Source organism: Gymnoscopelus braueri (assembly GCF_963280865.1).
Source record: "Gymnoscopelus braueri genome assembly, chromosome: 15".
NCBI lineage: Eukaryota > Metazoa > Chordata > Actinopteri > Myctophiformes > Myctophidae > Gymnoscopelus > Gymnoscopelus braueri.
In genome coordinates this window covers 24,122,501-24,148,179 of record NC_137620.1, presented here as the reverse complement: position 1 = coordinate 24,148,179, position 25,679 = coordinate 24,122,501, and the positions used below count along the sequence as shown (strand labels likewise).

Below are 25,679 nucleotides of genomic sequence, written 5' to 3'. Positions count from 1 at the left end.
TGGACTATCAAAATTCTGTTTCGCTCCAGATTATTGCATGGGTCCAGAGATCATGTGTACCGATTTTTGTGAAATTTGGAGAAAATATGTGGGAGGAGGAGCTAAAAGTGTGTTTTGAAGAAAATTCAAAATGGCGGAAAATCTATCCTGACGCAAATGGGCGTGGCCTATATGGGGAGTTGCGTCATGACCCAAGGAATCTAGGGAAAAAAATTATTTTACGACCTACGGTTCAAGAGTTATAGGCCAAAACGTAAAGGGGGCTGTTATAGCGCCACCATGTGGCCGAATTATATATTTTTTCTTTTAATAATTTCTCACTAAATTATGAACCTCCCCTCCAAGTCTTGTAACTCGGTTTTTGAGAAAAAAATACTTGAATTTGAGTTTTTTCACTTTTCCATCAAAGTGGATGGGGACATTTAATGCACTAATAAATCAATATCAATTAAACTATGTAACCAATCTCTTAGCAAAGTACAAGCGCACGATTCCCGGTGAGGCCGGTCATTTTGACATATTGCACTAAATTGGGAAAAATAAACTGGGAGGAGTAGCAGCCTGAAATAAAGTTTATCTAGTGGAATAAAGTCGGTAGAGTACTATAGTCTGGTTGCCCATTCGGGCAACCACACTAATAATGCTGAGCGTTTCTGTGTATGTATTTATATCGCTCCACGTTTGTCCACCAGAGGGTACTAAAAACACAGAAACAATCTGAGTGAGAGATGGCCAGATGTCTCCAACTATGCACACTTCTAACTTGTTTGCAGGTCAAAGAACAAAGAAAAGTCAAGTCAAAGTGTGATGGTTGGGTTTGGAGCCATGTATGACAGACACTGAGAGAGATGTGTTGTCCCTGCCAACTGAGAGAAATTAGGTCTTGGGCTTTTGATGCCCCAATTAGACCTGGAACCAGAGAGCACAAGCAACACATCTCATGTGAAATCAAACAAGCTGTGAGCACATGGCTGTGTATTTCCATACGATACTGTCCTGTGAGCCACAGGTCATTTGAGCATGTAGAGATATTTGATTGTATGATTGAGAGTGCCATTGTTCCATAAAAAGTTTTAAAAATAAAATGCATTTATTTTTGCATGTAATGTGGCTTCGTCAGATATTTTGGATATTTTTACAGTGTCTCAGCACACAAAGCAGACACCAGTAGATGTGTTGAGATTTGCTGCCATGCATCCTAACGCAGTTCACAAAGTTGTGTGCGGGTAAAAAAGCAGATCTACGAGCACAAAATCTTTTCAAATGGGGGTCCATTTGAAAAGATTGGCCAATTACATAATAATTTGGGGGTCCTTGCCATTAGAAAGTTTGAGAACCACTGTTCCTAAAGCATTCCTAAACCGCTCCCGTGTGGTTTCCAGGGGAGAAGATGACCTTGTCCATCTCCGTCCTCATTGCTCTGACCGTCTTCATGCTGCTGCTGGCCGACAAGGTGCCGGAGACGTCCCTGGGCATCCCCATGATCGTCAACTACGTCATGTTCACCATGATCCTGGTCACCTTCTCTGTCATCCTCAGTGTGGTGGTGCTCAACCTGCACCACCGCACCCCCAGCACACACATCATGCCCCCGTGGGTTCGCAAGGTGAGGGAGGGCCCACCGCCAGACATGACCAACCACTGCCGTGGCTAGTTGCAGTCATGACAAACGGACCCGTTTTGCCTACCCAGGCCTTCATCAGTGTTCGAGTAGCCGAACGTCCGTTTGTCATGACTGCTGCTGCGGTAAATTAAAGAACTCAAAGAAAATTCACCTTGTGAGTGCGGACTGTTTCTATAGACTGTTCACTGAGAGTCTGCACTCACTTCTGTCCCCTAGTATTTGGATAGTTGAGATTATTGTAATGAGGCTGTCCTTTTAACTCTCTGTCTGTATGTCAATGGTTCTTAAAGTGGGGTGTGGGGATCCTTTGAGGGGGTTGTCACTGCCCTAAATATGTAGTGTTGTTGTTAGTAGGAATAAACACAGAAGTACCTGGGAGGAAGTGGACTAAGAAAGGGGAGGAGCCAAACCAAGTTCCTATTTCTACACAAAAAAAGGAGGTGGTGCCCCCAGAGGCAAAAACAAAGGGGAAGTAAATGGGTTCCCAGATTGTGTCCTAATAGCAAACTGGTGGTCTTTAAGATTAGAAAAAAAAGTTTGAGAACTGCTGCTGTACAGTATGTCACTCTATCCTCATATTGACAAAGGGAAATGATGCACAAGAAATATATGCTTATACAATCACTTCTGCCATGATCACTGGAAAGTCTGGGCGTGTCACCCCTTATAACTGCACTTCAGTTACCACCTGCTTTCTGAACATGTTCTGTGTGTGGCTAGTAGCACAAAAAAAGTCAAAAATAGTGAAAATAGACGATCTACAAGCTCACGCGATGTGGCGTGTTGGGAGCTTGTAGGTCGGCTATCTTCACTATTTTTTTGGAAACTTTACCAATAATAACATGCCCCAAATTATTTTATCAAATGATAAATTATTATTTATAATGAATTAAATTGATTAACTGTTTCACTGGTAACTCTGATGTGTGAATATACCCCGTGCAGGTGTTCATCCACATGCTGCCCAAGTACATAGGCATGCAGAGACCCAACCACACAGAGGACTCTCTGCCCCCAGAGGAGCCCTGCAGGGAGGAAGCCCCCGGCCTGGGCTGGAGGCCTGGAGGAGAGTACGTCTTCAGGAAGATTAACCCTGACCTGGTCATGCCCTGGAGAGGCAGGTAAGGCTCACCATCCACACCTACACATTGTCATAAAGTTAAGAAACATGGCTCTCCTGATCTGTTTCTGCTGGTGCATTTGACCAATGTGCCACAAAATATAGAGTGTTACTGCGGTCCCCCAGGGGTCCTTCAGGGGGTTCCAGGTGGTCCCCAGCTAAATGATTGATGGTTAGGAACCAAATGGACCCTTATGTAGAACTGGACTGGTCCTAATTGTCTCCGCCGAAGGTGGAGAATATGTTTTCGCTTTGTGTGAGCAAACATTGTTAGCCAAGCTAACATTGGGCAAGCTCCACGTGACACGTGTCAATTTGTTGACACCAATGCCTCTGATTGGCTAGAGGGACGTGTGACGAAATAAAATTCTATAAATAGGTGTGTCACTTCAAGAAGCCCCTACTTTTTGAAGTGAGGTAAAACAGGATCAATCAGACTTGATTGGAACAGTACCTTCAGTAAGTCCAAGTCACCCGTCTGTGCGTGTGTGTTTCCCTCTGAGAACACCTAACATTGGTCAAGCAAAGGCGCAGAAGGCCAAAGCTAAGAAAGCATACTCATCTACAATTGTAACGTAGAAGAGGACTAGAGTTGAAATGATCCCACAACAAAGCCGAACTCTTAATACGTGTCAATATGTTGACATCAATGTCTCTGATTGGCTAGAGGGACGCATGACGAAATACAATCCTATAATAAAAAGGTGTGTCACTTCAAAAAGCCGTTTACGTTTTTGAAGCGAGGTAAGACAGGATCAATCAGTCTTGATTGGAACAGTATCTTCTAGTCCAAATCACCCGTCCGTCCGTGCGTGTGTGTGTCCTCAATCTTCAAAAAATTTTGGATCTCTTTTTTTCATCCTATCTTTTTTTAAACATCTCAACTATCTCATTAGTTATTGCTATGATAATATAATTGCTATAGTCTGCTGGCGGAGACTTGTGCTCCGAGGAGCACATTTTCTAGTTCACACTGATTTTACACTGTCGATTGAGGCCTCAATGATGAAAAACTTAGCATACTTAAATTATCAATTGGGGGTCTGTGGCCTAATGCATATCAAACTGGGGGTCCTTGAAATTAAAATAGGTGTAGAATCACTGCTGTAAGGGTCAGTTTGACATTAAACAAGTTCAATTAAAAACATATTTTGCTGTAGCCTATTGCTTGAAAAATCCTAGAATGAATGTCCCTCCATGACAGTAGAACAGACAATGAATGGGGTTTTTGTGATGAACACTGGCCATTGTGTTGGTCCAAGCACATAGGGAAACATTCTAATGAATACTGTGTTCAGCACACACTGAAAACTATTCATCAACCTGTCCAAAAACATGCTCTTTTTGGGTAGCATGAATCTCCCTCAACTGATCCAACAATAGCTCTACTCACTACTTTACCGTATACGATTTAATCTCTCTATATGCAGAAGTCAAGGTTCTCTAAAATATGACTCTATATAATACACATATCTATCTACTACCATGGAGATGACGGTTCTCATCCCCGGGAGCGCTTCCATAAATTCAGCTCTGCAAATGGGAGTATTAGGTTTTCCTCCGGCAACTGCAGAAACATTAGCTTAAGCTTGGAACCATTTAGCTTTTCTGCAGCACCCCTGCCACCCACACACTTACCTCCCCCACCCACACACCCACACACACATCCACTCACCCACATGCGCAGACCACCTTGGATCGTACTCAGAAGATGACAAGCCCCTGGCTCGAACTGCTGAAATGTAGTGCCAAAGAGTTATGGCGCTCATATTGGAAGTTGTCACCATGGCTGGATGTACTGTAGTTAAGCTGAAGTGATGGCCACGGGGGTCAACGGTGCAGCTCATATACGGCTGCTCTCTGGGCTGAGATGTGCTGATCTTGATCTAAATCCCATTTATTTTAGTGTGAATAAGACGCGCCTAGGGCATGAATCTCTAGTCTGAGCCTAAATATCTCTTGTCACTGTCAGGTGGAAACCTTGTTTGTCCAAAACTGTTACTGGAAATGGTTTAATATTGGTTTAAAAAAAATGTTTAAACATAGACACAAATAACCCCTGTCACTTTCAAAATACTTACTAAGTATTATAATTGCTAAGATACCCGATCCGCTCTGCTACTTTTGTGCGACACTCTTCTTCAACAAAGGAGGGCATTAATTTACGAAAATAAATTAATAAATAAAAGTATATAAATGTATTAACAAATGTTATGGAGATACAAGGTTTCTGCCCGGCAGCAACGATATAGATGATATAGTCTTCTGCCAGACTTGCTATTACAGTAAAGCTCACAGTGTACAGTATTAGCCGACTGTATTTCTTATCTCATTTCGTATGCAGTCCCCAGGCGGATAGCTAGCGGACAACGACCTTGACAAATTGCCTATGTAGTGTGATGAGGGTGCACTGTTGGGCGGAAACCTAGTATGTCTTAAACCCTTATAATGGAAGTTATAATTTTTTGGACAGATTTAATCACTTTCAACTAAACCTGGTATCTATTTTTGGCATGTCATTACAGTCAATCATTATTATTTCGTTTAAAAATATATATATTTGAAAATAACAGATCGACTGTAATAGTGTATTGACTATTTTGGCATGACACTGTCATAAATATGTGCATGAATTTATGAAAAAGAAAAATACACGGCTCCCCAAATACAGCAAAATGGTCTCCATGCGGGAATGTGGTCAATGCCGCTATAAAGGCGATGTCTACGTGCAGCTCCGCAGACGTTCTTTTCCCAGTTGACGTTCCCTGAAAATCTCAATATTTTCAAGCCACACTTTCTGACCCAGTCTAACCCGCCTTACAGTATGTCCTGCCTTCAACCCTCTCAGTGATGATGAATGGCTCTGACAGGTCCACTCGGTAGGCCGAGGGCGGGTAATCTGCCAATAACCCACCGGCCTTGCCATGATAAACAGGTCCGCGGGCCACAAGGCCCTGCATGTGGTGGGTAACTCTCATCCTGTTCCAAGGGCATCAGCTTCAGTCCCAGCTAAGTCCCAGGACCCCCGTCCACAGTCGCCAGGCCCTAAGTCTCTGTTTAGGTTAGGCATTAGGGGGTAATCCCAGAAATGGAGGGGGAGTGGGGGGGGGCAAGGCATGATGGGTAGTGGATGAGAGTGAAGGGTGGGTGCTGAGTGATCCGGGGTAAAGGACCATTCTGGCTTGTTTTTGTTTAGGAGACCGTGCGTGCGTGCGTGCGTGCGTGCGCATTACTACACTTGTGAGAGTTAAATGCCCCCACAAGTATAGAAGTGTAGAATTAGAATTAGTCATACAATTAGGAAAAGGTTCAGGTTGGGGATAGGGTTAGGATTAGGCAGTTAGAGGTTAGGGTTGTCTGATTTACACTTTACACAGGTTGGCTATTTCGTGTGTGTGTGTGTGTGTGTGTGTGTGTGTGTGTGTGTGTGTGTGTGTGTGTGTGTGTGTGTGTGTGTGTGTGTGTGTGTGTGTGTGTGTGTGTGTGTGTGTGTGTGTGTGTGTGTGTGTGTGTGTGTGTGTGTGTGTGTGTGTGTGTGTGTGTGTGTGTGTGTGTGTGTGTGTGTGTGTGTGTGTGTGTGTGTGTGTGTGCGCGCGCACACGTGTGTCCATAAGCCTGTGGTAATGAATAGAAGCCATGGAATGCAGCATGGCACACAGCCCTGAGACGCATAGTATTGATGCACGCACGCACATGCACATATATGCATACAGAAATAAATGCAAGCCCACACATGCATGCGTACACATATAGAAATACATTTACACTCTATACAGACGTACACATGAAGAAGCATGCGTTGCACGCCCATACACTTCTTCCGGAGTTCGGCTTTCTTTATCTTTTACTGTCTAAAAGAGGTGGGTGAATTGTCACGGTCGTGTCCCTGATGACATGTCATGATAAGATCTACGCTCTCTTTATTGCACACACAGACATGTACTGTATACATACAAGGAGGTGCCAATCTGGCTGGTATGCCCCGGATGGTGCCAGGGCGGATGTCTTTAGGAGGTGACACGTCTATACATTGTGCGTGTGTGTGGGGGGGGTTGGGTTTGTGTGTAGCCTCCTCCCCCTGTCTTTGTTTCTCTCGGTCTGTCTGTCTGTCTCTCTCTCTCTCGGTCTGTCTGTCTGTCTCTCTCTCACATGACATTACCCTAATAATGTTACAATTAAACTACAGTATAGATGTGGCGATGTCAAATTCAGCTGTATTGTCACATCACAAGTGATGTAAAAGAGTGGGTGAAAAGAAAATGTGTACAAGCTCCCAACATTGTAAAAATAGCCATAAGAGAATAGAGAAATGAACAGAGGAAAGTCAGATAACAAGAGGACACAATGTCAAATATACAAGAGTATGGTCAAAAATAGAAATAAAATTAGAAGGCAGAATATGCCTCCTGTGTAAGTGGAAACAACGTTTAGCAGCAGATATAAATAGTTTGATTTTAGTCCATTACAAACTGCTGTGAAACAGGGCAGGTATGTTAAAGGACATTACGTCCCCTGCGAGTCCCCTGTGAGTCCACCCTCTATAATCCGGTTTGGACAGTGGCCCCCCTCACTGTGTCATGCAGACACACACTGTCCACCGCACTGTGCTGGAGAGACAAGCCTTGACTAAGTTGTTACAGGTTTAGCAGCTTGACATTCAGCTGTATGCTAGCCGTGTGCTGGTGGCATGGCAGTCTATTAGCTATAGCTGCCCCCAGAGGCCATATGCACACCCTTGTTAGCGATGGTGATGGATTGATCATGTTCTACAGCTAGATGACAGTCATGAGCACATATAGCGCCGCGCGCACACACGTTTTTTATAGCTTCATTATTGGCAAAGCATATTTGCACATCATGCCAGGTCAGGCCTACACAGTAAAGCTTTTATTTTTGGGCGGTGTAGCCGCCCCTATAAGTGGGGTTGGGACACCTCATTAGCTGTACTGTGATTGGCTCATTAGTACACCCCTAGCTGTACTGTGATTGGCTGACTCTATTCAGCACTGTGATTGGCTAGCGAGACACATGATGACATTAACTCTTACCCTGCCAGAGTTTTTTCAGAACAGTCTGTAGCCTCTGCCAGGGTTTTGACCGATTTTGGTACCTTTTCGCATAGCCACAAAATATTTTTCTCAAGTATGATTGATCCCCAGAAAATTTCTAATCACAGATGAGATTCAGGTGTGGTTTCACAAATGTCAACGAGGTCAATTTGACCTTGCTGTCATGTGTTGTTTGATGTTTGAAAATAGCTCAAAACCAGTAGTTTCAAACCAAAAAACATTGTGAATTGTTTGTCCGTTTCAATTTTAAAATTGAAGTGGATGGAGCAGCAAATCTTTGGAAATTGTTATCTCCTTATTCGTTTGGAATATCGAAAAGGTGTCAATACTAAATAATTAGAGAATCTTTTTAGACATTTTTCTTTTTTTAATTTTTTTTTTTTTTTTTTTTTTTAGGACGTTTTTAAACGTCTTTGGCAGGCAACAGCTAATTTCTCAAAGACGTTTATAAACGTCTTTGGCAGTTATAGAGTTAATAACCTATAAATAGGATTATGCACTTTAAAAAAAAATCACTTTTTTTTTAAAAGTGAGCTTCCATCACTATGATGACCACTGTGATGACCACACCGCCCACTTCACACTGGGTGTGATTTTTTTTATTTTCATTTGCACAATAAAAACAGTACTTAAGGTAATAATTATTAAAAGACACAGTAATAAGTGCAGGTGAGAAAGGAAACCCCATATAGGGCTTATACAAGGTTCTTACCTAAGATAATAAACAAGTAGTAAGTTGAACATAGTAATCAAACATAAGACACGACAAACAACAAGTACCAAGTGTTTGTGCGTGTGTGTCCGTGTGTATGCAGAAGTAGTGCAAAATTATATGGTAGAAGCAAGTGGAGAGGCTTGATTCATCAGGCTGGCCCTCAATCTATGTTTAAAGTTACTGAGTGACGATGAGGAGTTGGCAAAAACAAAGCATGTTATGTTGCATATTGCATGTAGTGCTAATTAATTTACATGGGACAAGCAATTGTTACCTATTACCGTATTTTACAAAAAGGGGAAGTTCTCTATAAGCCTCTAGGCTTTTAAACTTTTCCTACATAATATGTTTAGTTAGTGTGGTTGCCCGAATGGGCAACCAGACTATTGTTATAGATAAACTTTATTCTTTCTTTATAGATAAACAATATTTCTACTTGTATCACAGCCCACAGTTTATTTTTCCCAATTTAGTGCCATATGTCAAAATGACCGGCTTCACCGGGAATCGTGTGCTTGTATTTTGCTAAGAGATTGGTTGCATAGTTTTATTGATATTGATTTATTAGTGCATTAAATTTCCCCATCCACTTTATTGAAAAAGTGAAAAAACTCAAATTCAAGTATTTTTTTCTCTGAAACCGTAAGATTTAGAGTTACCAGATTTGGTGGGGAGGTTCATGATTTAGTCCGAAATTATTTAAAAAACACATTACACCAGTCGGCCTCATGGTGGCGCTATAAACAGCCCACTTTACGTTTTTGGCCTATAACTTTTGAACCGTAGGTCCTAGAATAAAAATCTTTTTCCCCCTAGATTCCTTGGGTCATGACGCAACTCCCCATATAGGCCACGCCCATTTGCGTCAGGATAGATTTTCCGCCATTTTGAATTTTCTTCAAAACACACTTTTAGCTCCTCCTCCCACATATTTTCTCCAAATTTCACAAAAATCAGTACACATGATCTCTGGACCCATGCGATAATCTGGAGTGAAACAGAATTTTGATAGTCCGTACCGTTCGTCCGTAAATGGCTTCCGAAGTTAGTAGGAGGGGCCCGTTTTACCAAAAAGGCCAAAAATCACGAACGAAACGTCCGGTCAATCCCAAATTTGAATCAAATGTCGAGGGTGGTTTACTCAACGAATCTCCAAAAGCATTTCCACTTTGATCCACAGGGGGCATCACAAATGCACAAAACGTAACCGTTTGATGCAAAAACATGATTTTTGGGGGGATCACTCCTCTCAAAATGAAAAGCAGGTGATCTCAGGAGTTACAGGACGATGTCATTGGCCCGCTACATTTGTGGGAGGGGCCTATTTATTTAGTGGGAGGGGCCTATTTCTTAAAATCAAAACGCCATGTATCATGAACGCAGGATCCAATCATCACCAAATTCGAATGGCACGTCGCGCGGCCTCCGACGGTATTCCTCCAAGCGTATTCCTCAAGTCCCGGCGGCCGCGACCGGCGTCGGCGCAACCACACTTTGCAATTTCCCAGAATTGCGACGCGTCTAGTTTTCTTCTGTTTTTGACTCTTTATGTACTAATAAATTAAACAAAAAATATCTAAAATCTTTATTGATATTTTTTATATCAAATATTTATGTATTGTTTGTATAATGCAGGCTCATGTGTTTCAGACATTGGAGGGAGGGAGAGAAGTGACAATGCCACCTGTGAAAGGCAATGACAGCGGAGCTTAGGATGGCTATCCCATGACTCAGTCAGTCAAGTAACATAAAGTAAATACAGAGGGTCATTCCAGAATGTCATAACCACCCTTTGATAGAATACAGTTCAAAAGACCATGCCCAGTTGTTGTGCATAAACTGAATATTTTCTGCAAGGCCCTGGCTCCATTGGAACTTGCAGCAGCACATGTGACGAACCCCACAGAGCAACCAGCAGACATGAACCCTAGTGACAGTCCACATAAAGTTCACTGATGTCATAATGTATAACACACATCCATCTTCATAGAAGCAGAGGGTGGTAACCCCTTGTTAACACCCCGTTTGCGTGGTTGTTTGACCCTGGCTGAATGTGTAACATGACCGGCTTTGACGTTGGCGTGACCTGACTTCTTATATCAGGAAGATGTAGGTTATAGATTTAGAGAGCAGTGTGATATTTGTTAGGGAACAGAAAGACAAGTTTACAGTTGGACAAATGAAAGGCTATATAAGCAGCCACTGTTGTTGTTGGCATATTCATGGTTCATGGTTCTTCATTGTGTTACATCGGCTCCTCAGACATTGCAGAAGCAGCATAGTAACGTGATAAACATCAATAGTGATAGGAAACAAAAAAGAAACAAGAGAGGACAGAAAAAGAGAACATATATACTTTATACTATACATAATATTTGGTGTATGTGTGTGGGGGTGGGGGGGGCTCTGGCTGCCCACTCTCTGCTCTTCACCACTCAAACCCTATATTCTTTATTGACCGGGGTCCCACAGATGTCTATACTTGGTCTACACATTTTTTCCCCCATCAAATCTAATATAAGCTCACAACATGTTGCAGTGCATTGTGGGAATTTTAACTGCAACCCTTCTGTTCCTCCTAACTCTTCTAAATAGACCGCCGAAGTCTGACGTCATTTACACATCCTTTGTTTGTCTACCTGGTTCGCAGTTTTCCACCCCCGTTCTGAATCCCATAGACGTATTTAATATGGCGTCAAATAAGAACTGTGTTCCAAAAATAAACAAATGACCCCGGCGTGTTGACTCTTATGGATATGAAGCATCAACTGACGGTGAGAAAACGCTAATGTTACTTCCGCCGAATTAGTTACATTTTCGCCAGAAACAGACTGTATCAAATATAAGTGACTGACTATCATAAACAATACAGAACCTCCTCCCTGACAATAACGCCGACACGCGGTGTTTATTTTTGGACCACAATTCTTATATGAGACGATTCTAAGATGACCCAATGTTATTCTCCATAGAGAAATTACTTCCGCAAACCTGGGGATGAACGAGTCACGTCAGGACTTCGGTGCTCTATTGTGAGCTTGCAATTTCTGCTGATTGTTTACCTATTTTCATTGAATGTTTGCCTATTATGACATGACCAGAATAGGGACGCTAGGGTTCATGTGGTTAATATATTTAGGGTGGGTTAAATACAGAGGGAAAATACTTGTGCAATGCCCAGATGGCAAATCAAGAAAACAAACAAACAATATATGCAGTGCATTATCGATGAGCAAACAATAAAAGGCAGTATTTTTTTATTGGATAAAATCTTAGCGTGTTAATTAGCTGAAAGTACGTTAATTTGTATAAAATGGACCTTGACATCCACTTTAAAATATACACCATACATTTTCCTGTGTATAGTTACAGAATTTGTGCACTGTATATCAAGCTTTTTTTTTCTTTCTTTTTTTTTTCTCAATGTTTACGGCACTATTAATATAGTGTACATTTTGACACATCCCTGTTCGTGGCTTTCTGTAACATAATTTAAACACATCACATCACTGAATTATCCTCCTGAGCAAAAGGCGTACAAAAACCACACCATCTCAATTGTCAAGATTCTTTGAAAATAGATCTACAAGCTCACAACACATCGTGATGTGGCGCGTTGAGAGCTTGTAGTTGCTAGGGTTAAAGTGGTTAAACTGATGTTGATGCTATATATTAAGTAAGTTTGCTGAATGGGGACCCCTTGGAACCCCCCTCAAGAACCCCTGGTTCTTGAAAACCATTGACATAAAGATGTCCACACAGAGGATCTTCCTCCCAGAGTTCACAGCGTCACAAAGCATTGATCCAAGTCCAACCCTGTCACAATGTCACCCCCTCATGTCAGGAGCGTGCCATTGTCACTCAGGCGGTGGGTTGGGTGGGGGGGTGCACCAAAGAAAGATGGCCAGTCCTCCTGGCGATTGGCTCGAGGGGACACAAGGACACCCACTGGCATGTGCATGAAGGATTAGTGAAGTACTGACAATCTAGGTCAGCATGTCCTCCACTGGACAGTGACAGCCAGTGTCAATGGCCAGCAGAGTATCCCCCTTGGCCAAGGGTGGCCTTAACGTCGTAGTTCACCCCAAAAAATCCTGGGTGGCTGCTCAGTAGGAGACTCTTTGAGTCTCCAACCGGATAGACTCCGCTGGTCATCGCCGGTCAATACTATTGACCAATACTATTTTTAATGCAATACTTCAAATAATCATTCTAATTAGGCTAGGTGGTTTATAACATATTATTCTGTGGTCTGACAAAAATGTTATACATAATACTGCTTATAGGCCTACTCATACTGTGTTAGGGTACTTACAGGCTCTTTTTAAGTTTGTATTTTTACTAGACGACGCTGGTTGCTTGTTTCTTCCACAGACGCCAGGTTCTGTGAGAGAAACAAGCAACCACTGTCGTCTCGTTCTGCACGAACGATAGCTCGTGCGCGACTTTCAGTGCATGTTCGAGTATCATGAGACTCCACGATGAGCAGTAGTAGAAAAAAAACTAACTTTGCTTCGGTTATAATAGACGATTTTCACTCTTACACGGGCTCCCATTATGCCACGGAGGGGGTCGCCAGACTGCACGACAGGGGACTCTCTGGAATAACTCAACGTCCATTTCAATGATGATGAGTGATTAGCGACACATCAAAGATAACACTTAAAATGTCCGGATCTCTCCTTTAACCAGGGTAAAACCACTTTGAGATGTCAATATCCTTTTCAAGTGGGCTCTGTTCAAGAAGGCAGCACACATATAGTTTTACCCGCCTGTCTATCTGTGTCCCGTTTATGCTCATATATGGAGATCTCTGTATCTGTCTTCCTGCCTGTGTCCCTTTTATGCGCATATATGGAGATCGCTGATGTGATCAGTATATGCCCATATATGGGCATCATTCTTATCGGTGGTTCTGGACGAGCGCCTATCCGACTGACTCGAAGCCAGGCACCGTCCTCGCTGATGTGTGTGCAGAGTTTGAAGTCGGTTGGTTCAATATGTGTGCATGCCCATATATGGGCATACAGTAGCAGTCAGATCGTCGGTTCTGGACAACCGGATCTCCATATATGCCTATGTATGGGCATCAGTCGGACAACAGAACTGGGCTCTCTCCAGAGATCGAACCCACAAAAAAAAAAGGGGGAGGAAGAAAAAAAAATACTCTCTGCATCTCCAGGCCTGTCATCAAGACCTGTGCTGATCTGGTACCAGTATTCACCACCATATCAACCTTCTCCCTGGCTCATTATGTGGTCCCTGCTTGCTTCAGAAGGTCCACCATTGTCGTCTTACCAAGAATGCCTCCCCAACTGGCCTTAACGAGTCAACAACTGCCGCCTGGTTACGCTGACCTCAGTAGTCATGAGAGGCCGGTAAAAGACTGTCCCAACAGATCCACTGATTATGGCATTTCCCAGGTTCTGCATGCCACCCTCTCCCACCTCAACAACATGGAAGGGTGATACTGTATGTTATTTATTGGCTACAACTCGGCCTTTAACACTACAGTCCTCATCAGGCTGGCTAGCAAACTGGTTGACCTGGAATAGAACCCTGCAGTGTCCGCCTGGGTCCTGGGCAGCCTTGTTCTCAAACCCCAGGGCTCAAGGCTCAGAAAGAGGTTTTTCTTCCTGAGGCTGTTGGACAAGGACAAAAAAAGATTGACAAGGACAAAAAAAAAATGCAATGTGTCAATACACCCTTATAGTTTTTGTGGTCACACGGCTACTTACACCAATATGCATATACAGTACATGTAGTTATGCATTATTATGGTGTATATACCTTAGTGTACATTATATAAATCAAGAGTAAATTACCGTCCATATTCTGCACATTCCCTATTGCTTGTACCTATTGCCAATTATTATGTTTAATCTGCTAGTCACTATTATTATCTTGTTATATTTTGTATTGTTGTTTTTTAGAACATGCCACACCAACATTTCACACTGCTTGTACCTTCTAGTAGTGAGTGACAAATGAACCCCCTAGAGTCTTGAATCAGACATTTCTCCAGGAGCAGTTCCTGTATAGTTAGTTATTAGTTGTTTTTACTTACTTAAAATAACAAGACGGGGTCCAATACCGGCAAGATGTTAGTCTTGCCCAAATATGGGGAGATGGCGGGATGTTTTGCATCTTTTATTCTGCGCATTGTATGATTCAATTTGTCATTGTGTTGAAAGCTAAACTAGCTCTTGTAGAGCCTTGCCATAATGACAATAAAGGCGCACGCACCCAGCAGTCTGGTGTATCGATGTCATTTCCCATCTCCAAATCTGTGCACTGTTTCAGCCGCAAGCGAGCCCTGTTGACTTCCATCATACTGAGATGGGGGTAGCCTTCCTACAGAACTGGAGTACACCTTAAAAATGATGTCTCAAAGACATAAAGCCGTGCAGTCATTTGTGAGTTTATGAACACAACAATTGATGGTGGAATTGGCCGTAATGCAAGAGCTAGAATCGAGCGCCAAACTGGTCAGGGCCAGCTCCGGGGTCCATGGGTTTCTAAAAGATTCTAGACCATGTTGGACAGCTCTGTCGGGTCCTCTTGAATCTCTTGAGTCCATTTCAGTACTGGTTTGCTGTCCTGCAGTTCCTGGAGCAGTTTGCTGTTCCCTTTCCTTGTTTCCTCATTTATTGGATAATAGTAGAAAATAACCAAGCCAACCACAATGAAGAACACAGGCAGAGCAGACATCAGCAGTTGTAGGGTGAGAATAACCTCATCTGGTTGTGAACAGCCTCGAGTAATGTAGCCTGCAAAATATAAGCTCAGTGTGGAAATGCCCAGGGCAAGTCCAGAGGCAAATTTGCCGAAGAAGACGTAGAATGAGTAGAAGATGGCCTCGTGGCCAATGGAGTCAGGATTGTGCACCTTAAAGTCATCGATCACATCAGGAATCATGGACCACGTCAACAGTAAGGTTGCGCCCATGCTTGCTCCAATAAAAAGGGAGCAAATGTAGGCGAAGATCAGGTTGCTCTTCACTAACACTACCAGAATTAGGAAGGGAACAGCAAGCAAGTTTCCAACATAAAAAGCGGTCTTCTTCCCAAACTTAGTCAAAAACCAATGCCAGAAGGGGACGCTCAAGGTAGCGGAGATCATGCTGACCAGCAAAATATTTTGGAATTCATCTTTGAAGCCCAGTGCATAGATGCAGAACACGGCAAAGTTCCCCTCCAGGAGATAGAAACCTGTTGCTGTAGTGAGGCAGGCTATGTTCAGTATGGCATAGGGTCCATACCCCACAACCATCCTTATTGCCTGGAAGAAAGATATGGGCTCTGACCGGGCACGACGGGATCCTTTTTTCTCTTTAACTCCAAAGAAGAGAACGGTGGCACAGAAAATGTAGATGCCGCCGATGGCACACGAGGCCATCATGTAGGCAAATTTCGTGTCCTCCAGGGAGATGGAAGGAGCGGTAGTATTGAAGGCAAACATGGAGGTAGAATTGTTGAGTTCCTCTATGACACCACTGGATACAGGGATGCACGGCGCGCTGGCCATGCCCACTATCTGCCCCGTGACGGCTGTACCGATCAACATGCCCAGAACCTCCACAGTCATCCTATAAGCGCTGCACGAGTCTCTCTCCTTCTGCTCTGAGGTGATGAACATGGTGAGGGAAGTGTAGGGCACATGGAAGCAAGTCTGTAGTGTCTCAAAGAGGCAGTAAAACACCAGGTAATAGTAGAGCTTGCCATGCTCAAAAGGGGGGACGAACCATACGAGGAAATATGCCAACACAGCAAGAGGAGTTGACAGCACAATCCAGGTCAGATGGCGTCCTAACCGCGTCCATGGGCTGCGGGACACCAAAAATCCCACCGTGGGGTCTGTTATTGCATCCCACGCTCTGCCTGAAAACACGATTATGGAGACATGGAAGGGGTTCAGCTCAGCCACGTCAAGTAGATAGATCTGCAGGAAGAAGCCCAGGGCAGTTGCTGTGATCTGGTAAGGCGCCCCACCAATGGCATAGCACAGTTTACTGCATAATGACAAACTGTTCCCCGGCTCATGCTTCCCAGCTACTTTAATGACATCTGAGTTCACGCCATCTGGGCTGATGCCCTCTGGGCTGATGCCATCTGAGCCGACTGCCTGATTATTCGATAAACCGGACACCTCTTCTTGGGCCATAATAACTCTGTTTATGCCAGAGCTGTCGGATGGATGTAGTAAGTTTGAAGCTTTACCCTTGTAGTCAGTCAGTTGTTCTCCGTAACTCTTAACTCTGTTCGACATCTAGGTGTGCGACATCTAGAGGTAGTCCATCCTACTTATAGGGTGAACCGAGCATTGGTCTGACATCACAGACAACACAAACCATTGGCCACATCACAGGTTCTAGTGATGGGTATTGACATCACAGTCTGGCCTCCAAGTGCTATGATAAGGGATATTGCACTAAGTAGATTCAATGGGTAGTCTCCAAACCTGCCTACCGATGATGTCACTGGCAGGTGGGTTTCTGAACCGTCGACAGCCCTCCCCTGAGACACAGACCAAATAGACATAAACGGTGCCATATAAAGAGCATTAGTGAGAGGACCATTAATATCCTTGATGTCGGGCAGAAAACTCTATCTCCATATTTTAACTTTTGGTGTTTTTTTGTAAATTAATGCCCTACTACTTGATCACACTACAGTGTCACACAAAAGTAGCAAAAGTTCTACTTTAGCTATTTCTTCATTTGAATCCTGAAAAGTAACAGTTTTGGACATAATGAGGTTTCCACCCGACAGAGACGACATGAAGATAGGTTGAAGAAACATAATGTGCTTCTCCCCCCCTCTGGCTGTCTGTTAGGACGGAGAGCACAGTGCAGCTGCACAGATACATGGACACTGACGACTACTGTCTCATCCTGCCTCCCAACCTCAAGTCAGCCATCGCTGCTGTTACCTACATGGCTGAACAGCTGAAGCAGCAGGACACAGACGACTCGGTGAGACGCACGCACGCACGCACGCACACATACTGTACAGTTTCTCACTGCATACAATACGGTACAGTGATTATAACTTAACCACTTAAACCCTACATACGTACGTGGACTGACTTGATACCTCCCTTTTCCCTCTACACCAATTCTCTTTGCAGAAAATAGCCGTTCTGTAAGCTCACGACGTATTGCGTTGTGCCCTTGTAGATCGGCTATTTTTTACCGAATGTTCACCTATTAAGACATGGTTACTGTTGCTATCTAGACTGGGATCAAGTTGTTTTGCAGTTTTGTGATGCGGTCTAGAGCGGATATAACTTCGCCTCATCAGGCGGGCGGAAACCATGGCGTAAACCATGGAAAAAACCAAGAGCACCTGCGCTCCTCCAAAATGATTCCCCTCAGCCAGAGGCGTCATAATTAGTTTCGTTTGGTGTATTCGGTTAGTTTAATTTATTTGGTATAATAATCATTTGGTAAATCTGTGTTTTACTGGTGATACTCGATTTTACTCGATTCGGCGATTCATGTGGGGAACAAAAACGTAGCCTAGACCAGAGCACACTAGTCAGTTTGGAATGAAAACCAGGCTTTCCTCTGTGTGGAAAGCCTGGTTAGTCGAGGTTAGTCGTTAACTGCTTGTTTGTGTGTGTATACTGTCTGTGTGTGTGTGTGTCTGTGCTTGTGTGCGTGCGTGCGTTTGTGCAGATGACAGGAGACTGGCAATACATAGCGTTGGTGGTGGACCGTCTCTTCCTGTGGCTGTTTGTGGTCATCACCACCCTAGGAACCCTGGGCATGTTCCTGGATGCCTCCTTCAACTACACCCCCGAAGAGGCCTTCCCCTAGACACACACACACACACACACACACACACACACACACACACACACACACACACACACACACACACACACACACACACACACACACACACACACACACACACACACACATACACACACACTGACACTTGTTATATCGCCCCCCTGTGGAAAATCCTATGAATATCTTCGTGAAAATGACTTGCAAATTAATTTTGAGGCAGGTCTGACACACACACACACACACACACACACACACACACACACACACACACACACACACACACACACACCTTGTTGCATTGTGTGCTTCTTTTTCTTTCGGTGTTCTTAAGAGACTGCCCAAAGTGACTTTCCATGTTTTCATATTCCATATTTCTACTGGCAACCTCAGAAAAAAAGGGTGAAAAAAACATTTTGTAAGTCCAAGGTAGTATTTAGAAATGTGTGTACAGTAGGTATAGAACCACACAGAAAATGTCTGTTCCACTCCCTATGTAACAATAGAATTCACAATATAAGTATAGCTACACAGTAAAATCCAGAGTTTTCATTTAACTCTAAAGGTGTATGAACTTGTTACAAAACCCTCCGGATTGTACAATAGCTATTAAGACATAATGGTTACACTTTCACGGTTCTGAATTACTTTTGCTTAATTCATATTATGTAATATATTGTGATCTTTATTTAAACTAAAGTTTTGAAATACTCTTCCTTTGAAAGTAGAAAGCTGTACTGTAATCTGTATTTTGATCTGTTTTTAATGATGGCATAGCTGTTGTTGTAGCTGTGTCCACAAATACATGCCACTTAAAGTTATGTTTGGTAGAACCCTGGGTTGTGTTGCCACCTGGGAATGACAGAAGTCCAGACATTGTCCATTGTCTTCATCTGTTGCTTTTGTGGTCTGCTATCGAGGAACTACATCTGCATTGCCTAGCAACTCTCAACAACATATCAATCATAGGCAATGATGCAAAATGCCTGAGCATATCGTCGCTGTCTGGCAGAAACCTTGTATCTTCATAATGTAACTTATTTATGTTTTTTCGTTAATTAATGCCCTACTTTATCACAGTGTCACACAAAAGTATACAGTATAACAGTTTTGGACATTATGAGGATCCCGCCTGACAGCGACGATACGTAAAACATCCAACACAGATAAAAACATGGCAGCAACAAGTCTCTTTTTTACTTAAGAAAAACTTTTCCCCAAGTTCACCTTCCCAGTCACCTTTCCCTCAAAATCATTGAAAGGATATCCTATGGCCTGCTCTCGATACTGACGCTACTAATGACCCAGATGGACAAAGTAAATAATAATTGAATTAAATTATAACAAATCAGATTAGTGATCAAAAATGAGGGGAACTGTGTGATCAGATAAAAGTGAAAGGTTGAATGGGTTCTACATAAGCTGAGTTCATACACGCGCTTGTTCACAGTCACACACAACCAAAAAAAAATCTATTTTCTGTCGATCCTTGATACTGCCTTCTCTTCAGTGCTATGGGACAACATGTGTATCCTCGTGAAACACACTACAGCACAGAGCATCTGAGATGCATGTACCGTAGCATTCTGTATGGTCAACAGAACCATACAGAACCATACAGAACTTCTTGTGGAGGCTTGCGTAGCCTCCACAGAATCGCTGGTCTGTGAGAAGAAACACCGTCCAATTACCTCAGCAAAGAACGGAGAAAAATGAACCCATAAGACCAAGAACACAATGTGTGTGTACTGTCCTGCTGCCGTGGCACAAAAGCCGAATGGCGTTGCATAAGAGAAAAAGTGAGAGGGCATGGCGAGAAGGGCGCCATTCCCCTCATTTGCAGACTGTGAGCTTTTCAGGGAAAAGCCGTGGGCCCAGCATGTTTTATTGCTAACGCCTCAGTGACTTCCAACGGTGCCTTAAAGTACTTTAATCATTGGATTTTCATTCCACTCGCCCGCCCCAGATCCAGAGGGGGGGGGGGGGGGGGGGGGCGGCGGGGGACGGCCTCTGGAGGGAGAATACCCCAGAGAGAGGTGGTAGTGTCAGGGGCTGATTTAGCTGTTTTCCCTCCGACTCCCATTGAGCATTGTGCAACGGCAAAAAACAACTAGACAAATGTGTGTTTACGGGAAAGTAGATAGTAAAAGCAGGGAGATAAAGAAGGAAAGAAAGTGATGTTCCTTTTGTGTGCTCGGTGACTTGGGGCCCCATTTGGAACGGCAGCCAAGAGGACATCAAATAAATCAGGTTACTAGGAGCAACACTTCTGGTGCAGCCTGAAACTGTATGAAGAAGAGGCGCTACCTCTCTCTCTCTCTCTCTCTCTCACCTCCTCCTTGTCTTATCTTCTTCACTTATCTTCACCTAACACGTCACTTCCAACCCTTTGTCCTCCCAACCTTTGTAATCTCCTGCTATTCATTTTTCTTCCCTCAAATCCATACTTTCTCCTCCCCTCTTCCTTGTTCTGCATCTCCACCTCCACATCAAAGTGATACAGATTCCTGGAGTTATGGGGTTGTTGTCCCTGGCAACAAGGGTTTCTTTGTTGGACATCAGAGTCAAAAAATAACGACCCTGGCCCTGGGCACAGTGCATACCAGCTTATAGGGCAGAGAGAGATGGAAGGAGAGAGGCAAATACTGTAGTTTTGTTAAAAAAAATCCCTGTAAAGAGCTGGATTAGAAGGGGTCGAAGCTGGGAATAATTACTGTTTTTGCAATTGGTTTGCTCCTGACGTACCTCTAGGCATTTATAATGTTAGGTTTTGAGTCTTGTTTATTTTATGTATTGTATTTTGTGATAATGTATAATTATATTTCAATGCGCACCCCTGCATACTCACTTGCACTTTATCACTCACACATTCAATCATTCATTCAATGCATTCTTTACACATACATCCCAAGGAGTGCAATGGAAAGCTGTTAGCTTTATTGCGTTTTTATCCTTTATCCTGGAGCCTATGTATGTATCACCACAAAATGCACATGGAGAAGAGGTAATAACTGCTTTGTTCGGAGTGGGAAGGGAGGGCAAGGGATGGAGCAAAAGAGCAAAACAGATGAGTGAACAAAAGAAGGAAATGAAGGGGAGGAGGCAAGGAGAAGGATGGAGGGAGACGGGTGGAAGGAGGGAAAGAGAAGCCCCATGAGCCATCTTGTACTGTGAGAACCAACCATCCATGCAGAGCCCATCATAAAGCTACCTAAATCAACTAAAAGCTCCAGGACCGGTAGGTGTGCATATTCCCATTTACCTGGCAGTGGGAATGATTTCCTCCAGGCTTATGGCTTATTACTTCCTCTCCCAGCAATGCAGTACTTGAGCCACAGTGTGAAGTCAGATGCTGTGTGGTGCCAAGCTGTGGTGCTAAGGACAATGGCCGGTATTGTCTCTTGGTTTGTGCCCAATCACCCCAGGAAGTGGTCACAAAGGAGGGTGATGAATCCATCCACTGTGACAGTTCATGTTGGACACAGTGCAGGTTGTTGTAGTTGTCACCTTCACTGCATCACAAGGAATTCACTGATTAGGTGCGGTAAGAGTGCACTACACTAAACAATACAATAACATCTACCATCCACACATCTGTGTGACCTGGCTTGCTGTATGTGGCTGCACCTTGCATTGTAGAAGGGGAAGCTGAGAATCCAGATGATTTACATTCCCGGGTCTGTGAGAGAGTCAGATCAACAGTCTTCTGAGATCGATGATCTGTGGACTCGGGACAGTCACAGTCTATTGTGTGGAGAAACACTGAGGCTACTTTGATGGAACTGGACTCACTGTATGCCTACACAATGGCCCCTGCCAGGCTACTACTATAGAGTGTTGTACACTCACACTGAGGCATGTGCACTAATCTCTTAATAATCCCTATACAGGGTCCCCCAGGGAACTGTACTTGGTCCCCTCCATTTTTCCGTCTACACCAAATCTCTTCACATAAATAGCAGATCTACAAGCACACAATGCATCACAACGCGATGTTTTGTGGGCTTGCAGATCTGCTATTTTCTTTCTTTTCTTTTTTTTAAAAGATATATATATATTTTTTTTTTCCTGCCTTTATTGATAGGAACAGTAGACTGACTGGGAGGAGGGGGGGGGACATGCTGCAAAGGTCGTCGGGATGGGTAGTCGAACCCGCGACACACTGTCAGGCTGGATTACCAGCCTAGGTGCCCAGACCGGGCCTAGATCTGCTATTTTCACAGAATTTTAATTTGAATGTTCGCCTATTATGACCCAGAACCCAGCTTCCCAGAATAGGGAAGCTAGGGTTCATGCATGTGGTTAATAAACAAGACCTCCCCCAGAGGTCATGCTGCTCCTTAGACCCAAATGGAAATTTGGACTGAAGGTTTGTGCAAGAGGAAAGATGGGCTCACCAAAATAAAATGTAGGAGATATTTTGAACTGAGTAAAGATTATGCCCAAAAGATCTGGGGCCTGTTACACGAAAGGAGAATTAAATAAGCCTGGATTTAAGTCAAATCCAGGTCTGGTCCGTACAGCCTGGTTTATTCCGTTCCATAAACGCCAAGCCAGGCTGAAAAGGAGCGACTTTGTCGAGCTAGACCTTGTCAAGCCAGGCTGTGTCGAGCCAGGATGGTAAAGCCAGGCTTCACGTATTCCTATAGAAGACCATGCAAGTCGATCCTTGAACTTGACCAATCATGGAGCCCAAAACCAGAGCGGCGTTCTTCTCTGTGGCTGAACAGCAGCACTGCAGCAGCTCATGGAACAGTGGCGTTCCCAGGAATTACATTTAGGGCAGGTGAGGGGGTGCTCGGGGAAAATCTCGGGGAAACAAGTTAACAACACTACACTGACTACAAAACTGAAAAACGTTAATAAAAACAATATGCAAGTATAATCGATCAATCAATTCTTCAGAGGTGGTCTCTTCATGTTGTAGTTTAGTAATGAATGGCTCAAGCTGCTCTCAGAGCCCCTTTTATGCCAGGTGAGTACAGGTGATGGCCCAGACCCCCACCCCTGGCACTCCTGGTACCCCATGAAGACAAAGGCTACATTTGCATCACTATATAGGCGAGGGTCGCTAAGCTGAATGGATACGGTGGTGATTAGCTGCCTGCCCGCGTGAATGGACGAGGAGGCGGACTAATGGTCCCACGGCCACTATTTTGTTTGGATTTTTTTCACTGCCTGTTTTTCTTTTACTTAATTTCTAGGAGAGGCGAGATTTTAGTTCCTGCCTCTACGGTGGGTACGCCACTGATAGCGTCACAATCATTTTTAACCACTTAGCTTTGGCTATTCAAAAATTGCAGATCTACAAGCTCAGCGGCACCGAGTGCCGCACTATGAGCTTGTAGATCTGCTATTTTAAAAAAATCTTGAAAATGTGTGCATATCTTTGAAATATATATACATTTTTAAAGCAAACATTTTTAACTCAATTCTTTGCTTATGGGGGTGCCTGGCACAAAACATTTTCAGATGTATATCAAATGTATATCAATTTAGGGGTCCTTGGCATGATAAAGGTTGAAAACCACTGTTCTAAATGGCAGTGGTTCACAAACTTTTTAGCTCAAGAGTCTTGAGGCTTGGGTCCCGGCTCCCGGCTCCCGGGGAGACATCAAATTTCTCTTTGGGGTCTTGAGTCTTGGGACTCTCTTTTGGGTCTTTCTTGAGTCCTAAGACTCAAGACCCAAAAAAGAAATTTGATGTCTCCCCGGGAGCCGGGGTCTTGACTCAAGACCCAAAAGAGGAATTTGATGTCTCCCCGGTAGCTGGGGTCTTGACTCAAGACCCAAAAGAGAAATTTGATGTCTCCCCGGAATCATACGAGGAAGTAAAATGTATAATAAGCAAGAAAGGAAACCCGGCCGCAATAAATGGATCCTGGGAGAAAGCGTGGCAAAGTATTGCCGACAAATTAAATGCACAAGTCGTCCAAAAATATATACAATTTATATACAAGTACATAAATATATAATTCAGTTAGGCTTAAACATCAGTGAATATTGGAATTATCGCCTACTAATCTACAGTGCGATAGCCTATTATATGCGCCATGTATCCAACCAATATGTCTGAGTCTGTGCTCAGGAATGTGTCAAAAACAAAAAAAAACTCCATGAATTGAAGGCTTCATGGAGTGTGTAATTGATAGAAAATAAGTATTTCTTGGGTGAACTATTTTTTTAAGTGCCTTGTCCAGGGACACTTTGACACATTGTTGAAGCCTGGGATCGAACCTGGGATTTAAGGGCTTGCCAGGCAGGCTCTCTAACCATTCAGCTATGCCTACATCATCAGCAGAGATTCTAAGGCAGTTATACTCTGTAACAGTAAAGGGGTTTCAGGGGAAACCAGCAAAATGAGGAATAATATAATAAAAGACTGTCTTGCTAATAAAGCGTCATGTCTCTAATTTTTTTTACAATGATATTACCTTTATATTATTTGATAAATTATGCATTTCATCCTCTATATATTGTCCAGCAACCTTTATGATAAAGGCGAAAAAAGGATAATAGACCCGTGGGAGCCAGATTGCTCAGATGCCAAGGTTCCTAAACTGGGATTAGATCCCATGATCTTATGGTCTGAAGTCAAGAGCTCTTCCAACTGAGCTAAAGCTGGGGAACATTAGAACAGCTGCCTTACAATCAAAAGTTACACTTTCAACTCCCACCCTCGCCAGGGTCAAAAACGTTATATTTGAAATCCGAACGTTTATGTAGATGAATGAACGGGTCAAAAATGGAGAAAGTGCAAACACCAGGTTGTGTGTGCCCAGTGGGGAAAAGAGATATCTGTTGAAAAGACACGTCTTTTATACTTATTATGTTATGTTATGTTATGTTATGTTATGTTATTATAAATGATGTGACCTCATAAAATGTAAATGTATTATTCATTAATGGGAGCAGTTAGGGGTTGGGTGTCTTGCTCAGGGACACCTTTAAATTACAATAACCCTGTGTGTCTGCTTTAATTAGCTGATAAAGCTAATACTAATTAATTAGTAAAACTTCAGCTGATAGGGTTCTTTCAGTCATAAACCCCCACCTTTAGCTATCAGGAAACAGGGGAGGGACACAGTCCCCCCAATGTTCATCCATGGCATGGGACTTGAACCTGCAAACTGTCTGTGGCAGAGGCAACTGATCAAGTGCACCACACCACTGCGCCAACGCACCTTTGGGCCGTCAGCAGGTGTCTTCTAGTGCTTTTGACTTGCTTTTTTGTATTTTGGCCTTGAAAATTTCAAAGTATTATAATATTGAAGAAAGGGACAACTGGGATTTGAATATGTAACCTCTGCACTGAGAGTCTGATCACTATCCCATTACACCATCTCTCACTGTCTC

At 43.4% G+C, this 25,679-nt stretch overlaps 2 protein-coding genes across 2 annotated transcripts in view; one reads left to right on the top strand and one right to left on the bottom strand.

Moving 5' to 3' along the window:
- chrnb1l (cholinergic receptor, nicotinic, beta 1 (muscle) like) overlaps window positions 1-18,348 on the top strand; it is a gene marked incomplete at both ends in the record, with an annotated part of 33,756 nt that extends 15,408 nt beyond the window's left edge. The window contains 4 exons of the mRNA XM_080450856.1: window positions 1,383-1,606; window positions 2,570-2,745; window positions 17,364-17,502; window positions 18,208-18,348. Of these exons, the coding sequence (XP_080306982.1) occupies window positions 1,383-1,606; window positions 2,570-2,745; window positions 17,364-17,502; window positions 18,208-18,348 (680 nt within the window). The remainder of the gene's footprint in view (window positions 1-1,382; window positions 1,607-2,569; window positions 2,746-17,363; window positions 17,503-18,207) is intronic.
- Window positions 15,057-16,796, bottom strand: LOC308102129 (sodium-dependent lysophosphatidylcholine symporter 1-B-like; the record flags this gene model as incomplete). The annotated part of the gene is made up of 1 exon (XM_080451733.1): window positions 15,057-16,796. One exon carries the CDS (start codon window positions 16,794-16,796, stop codon window positions 15,057-15,059), a length of 1,740 nt encoding a protein of 579 aa, XP_080307859.1.
- Window positions 18,349-25,679: the final 7,331 nt, after the last annotated feature.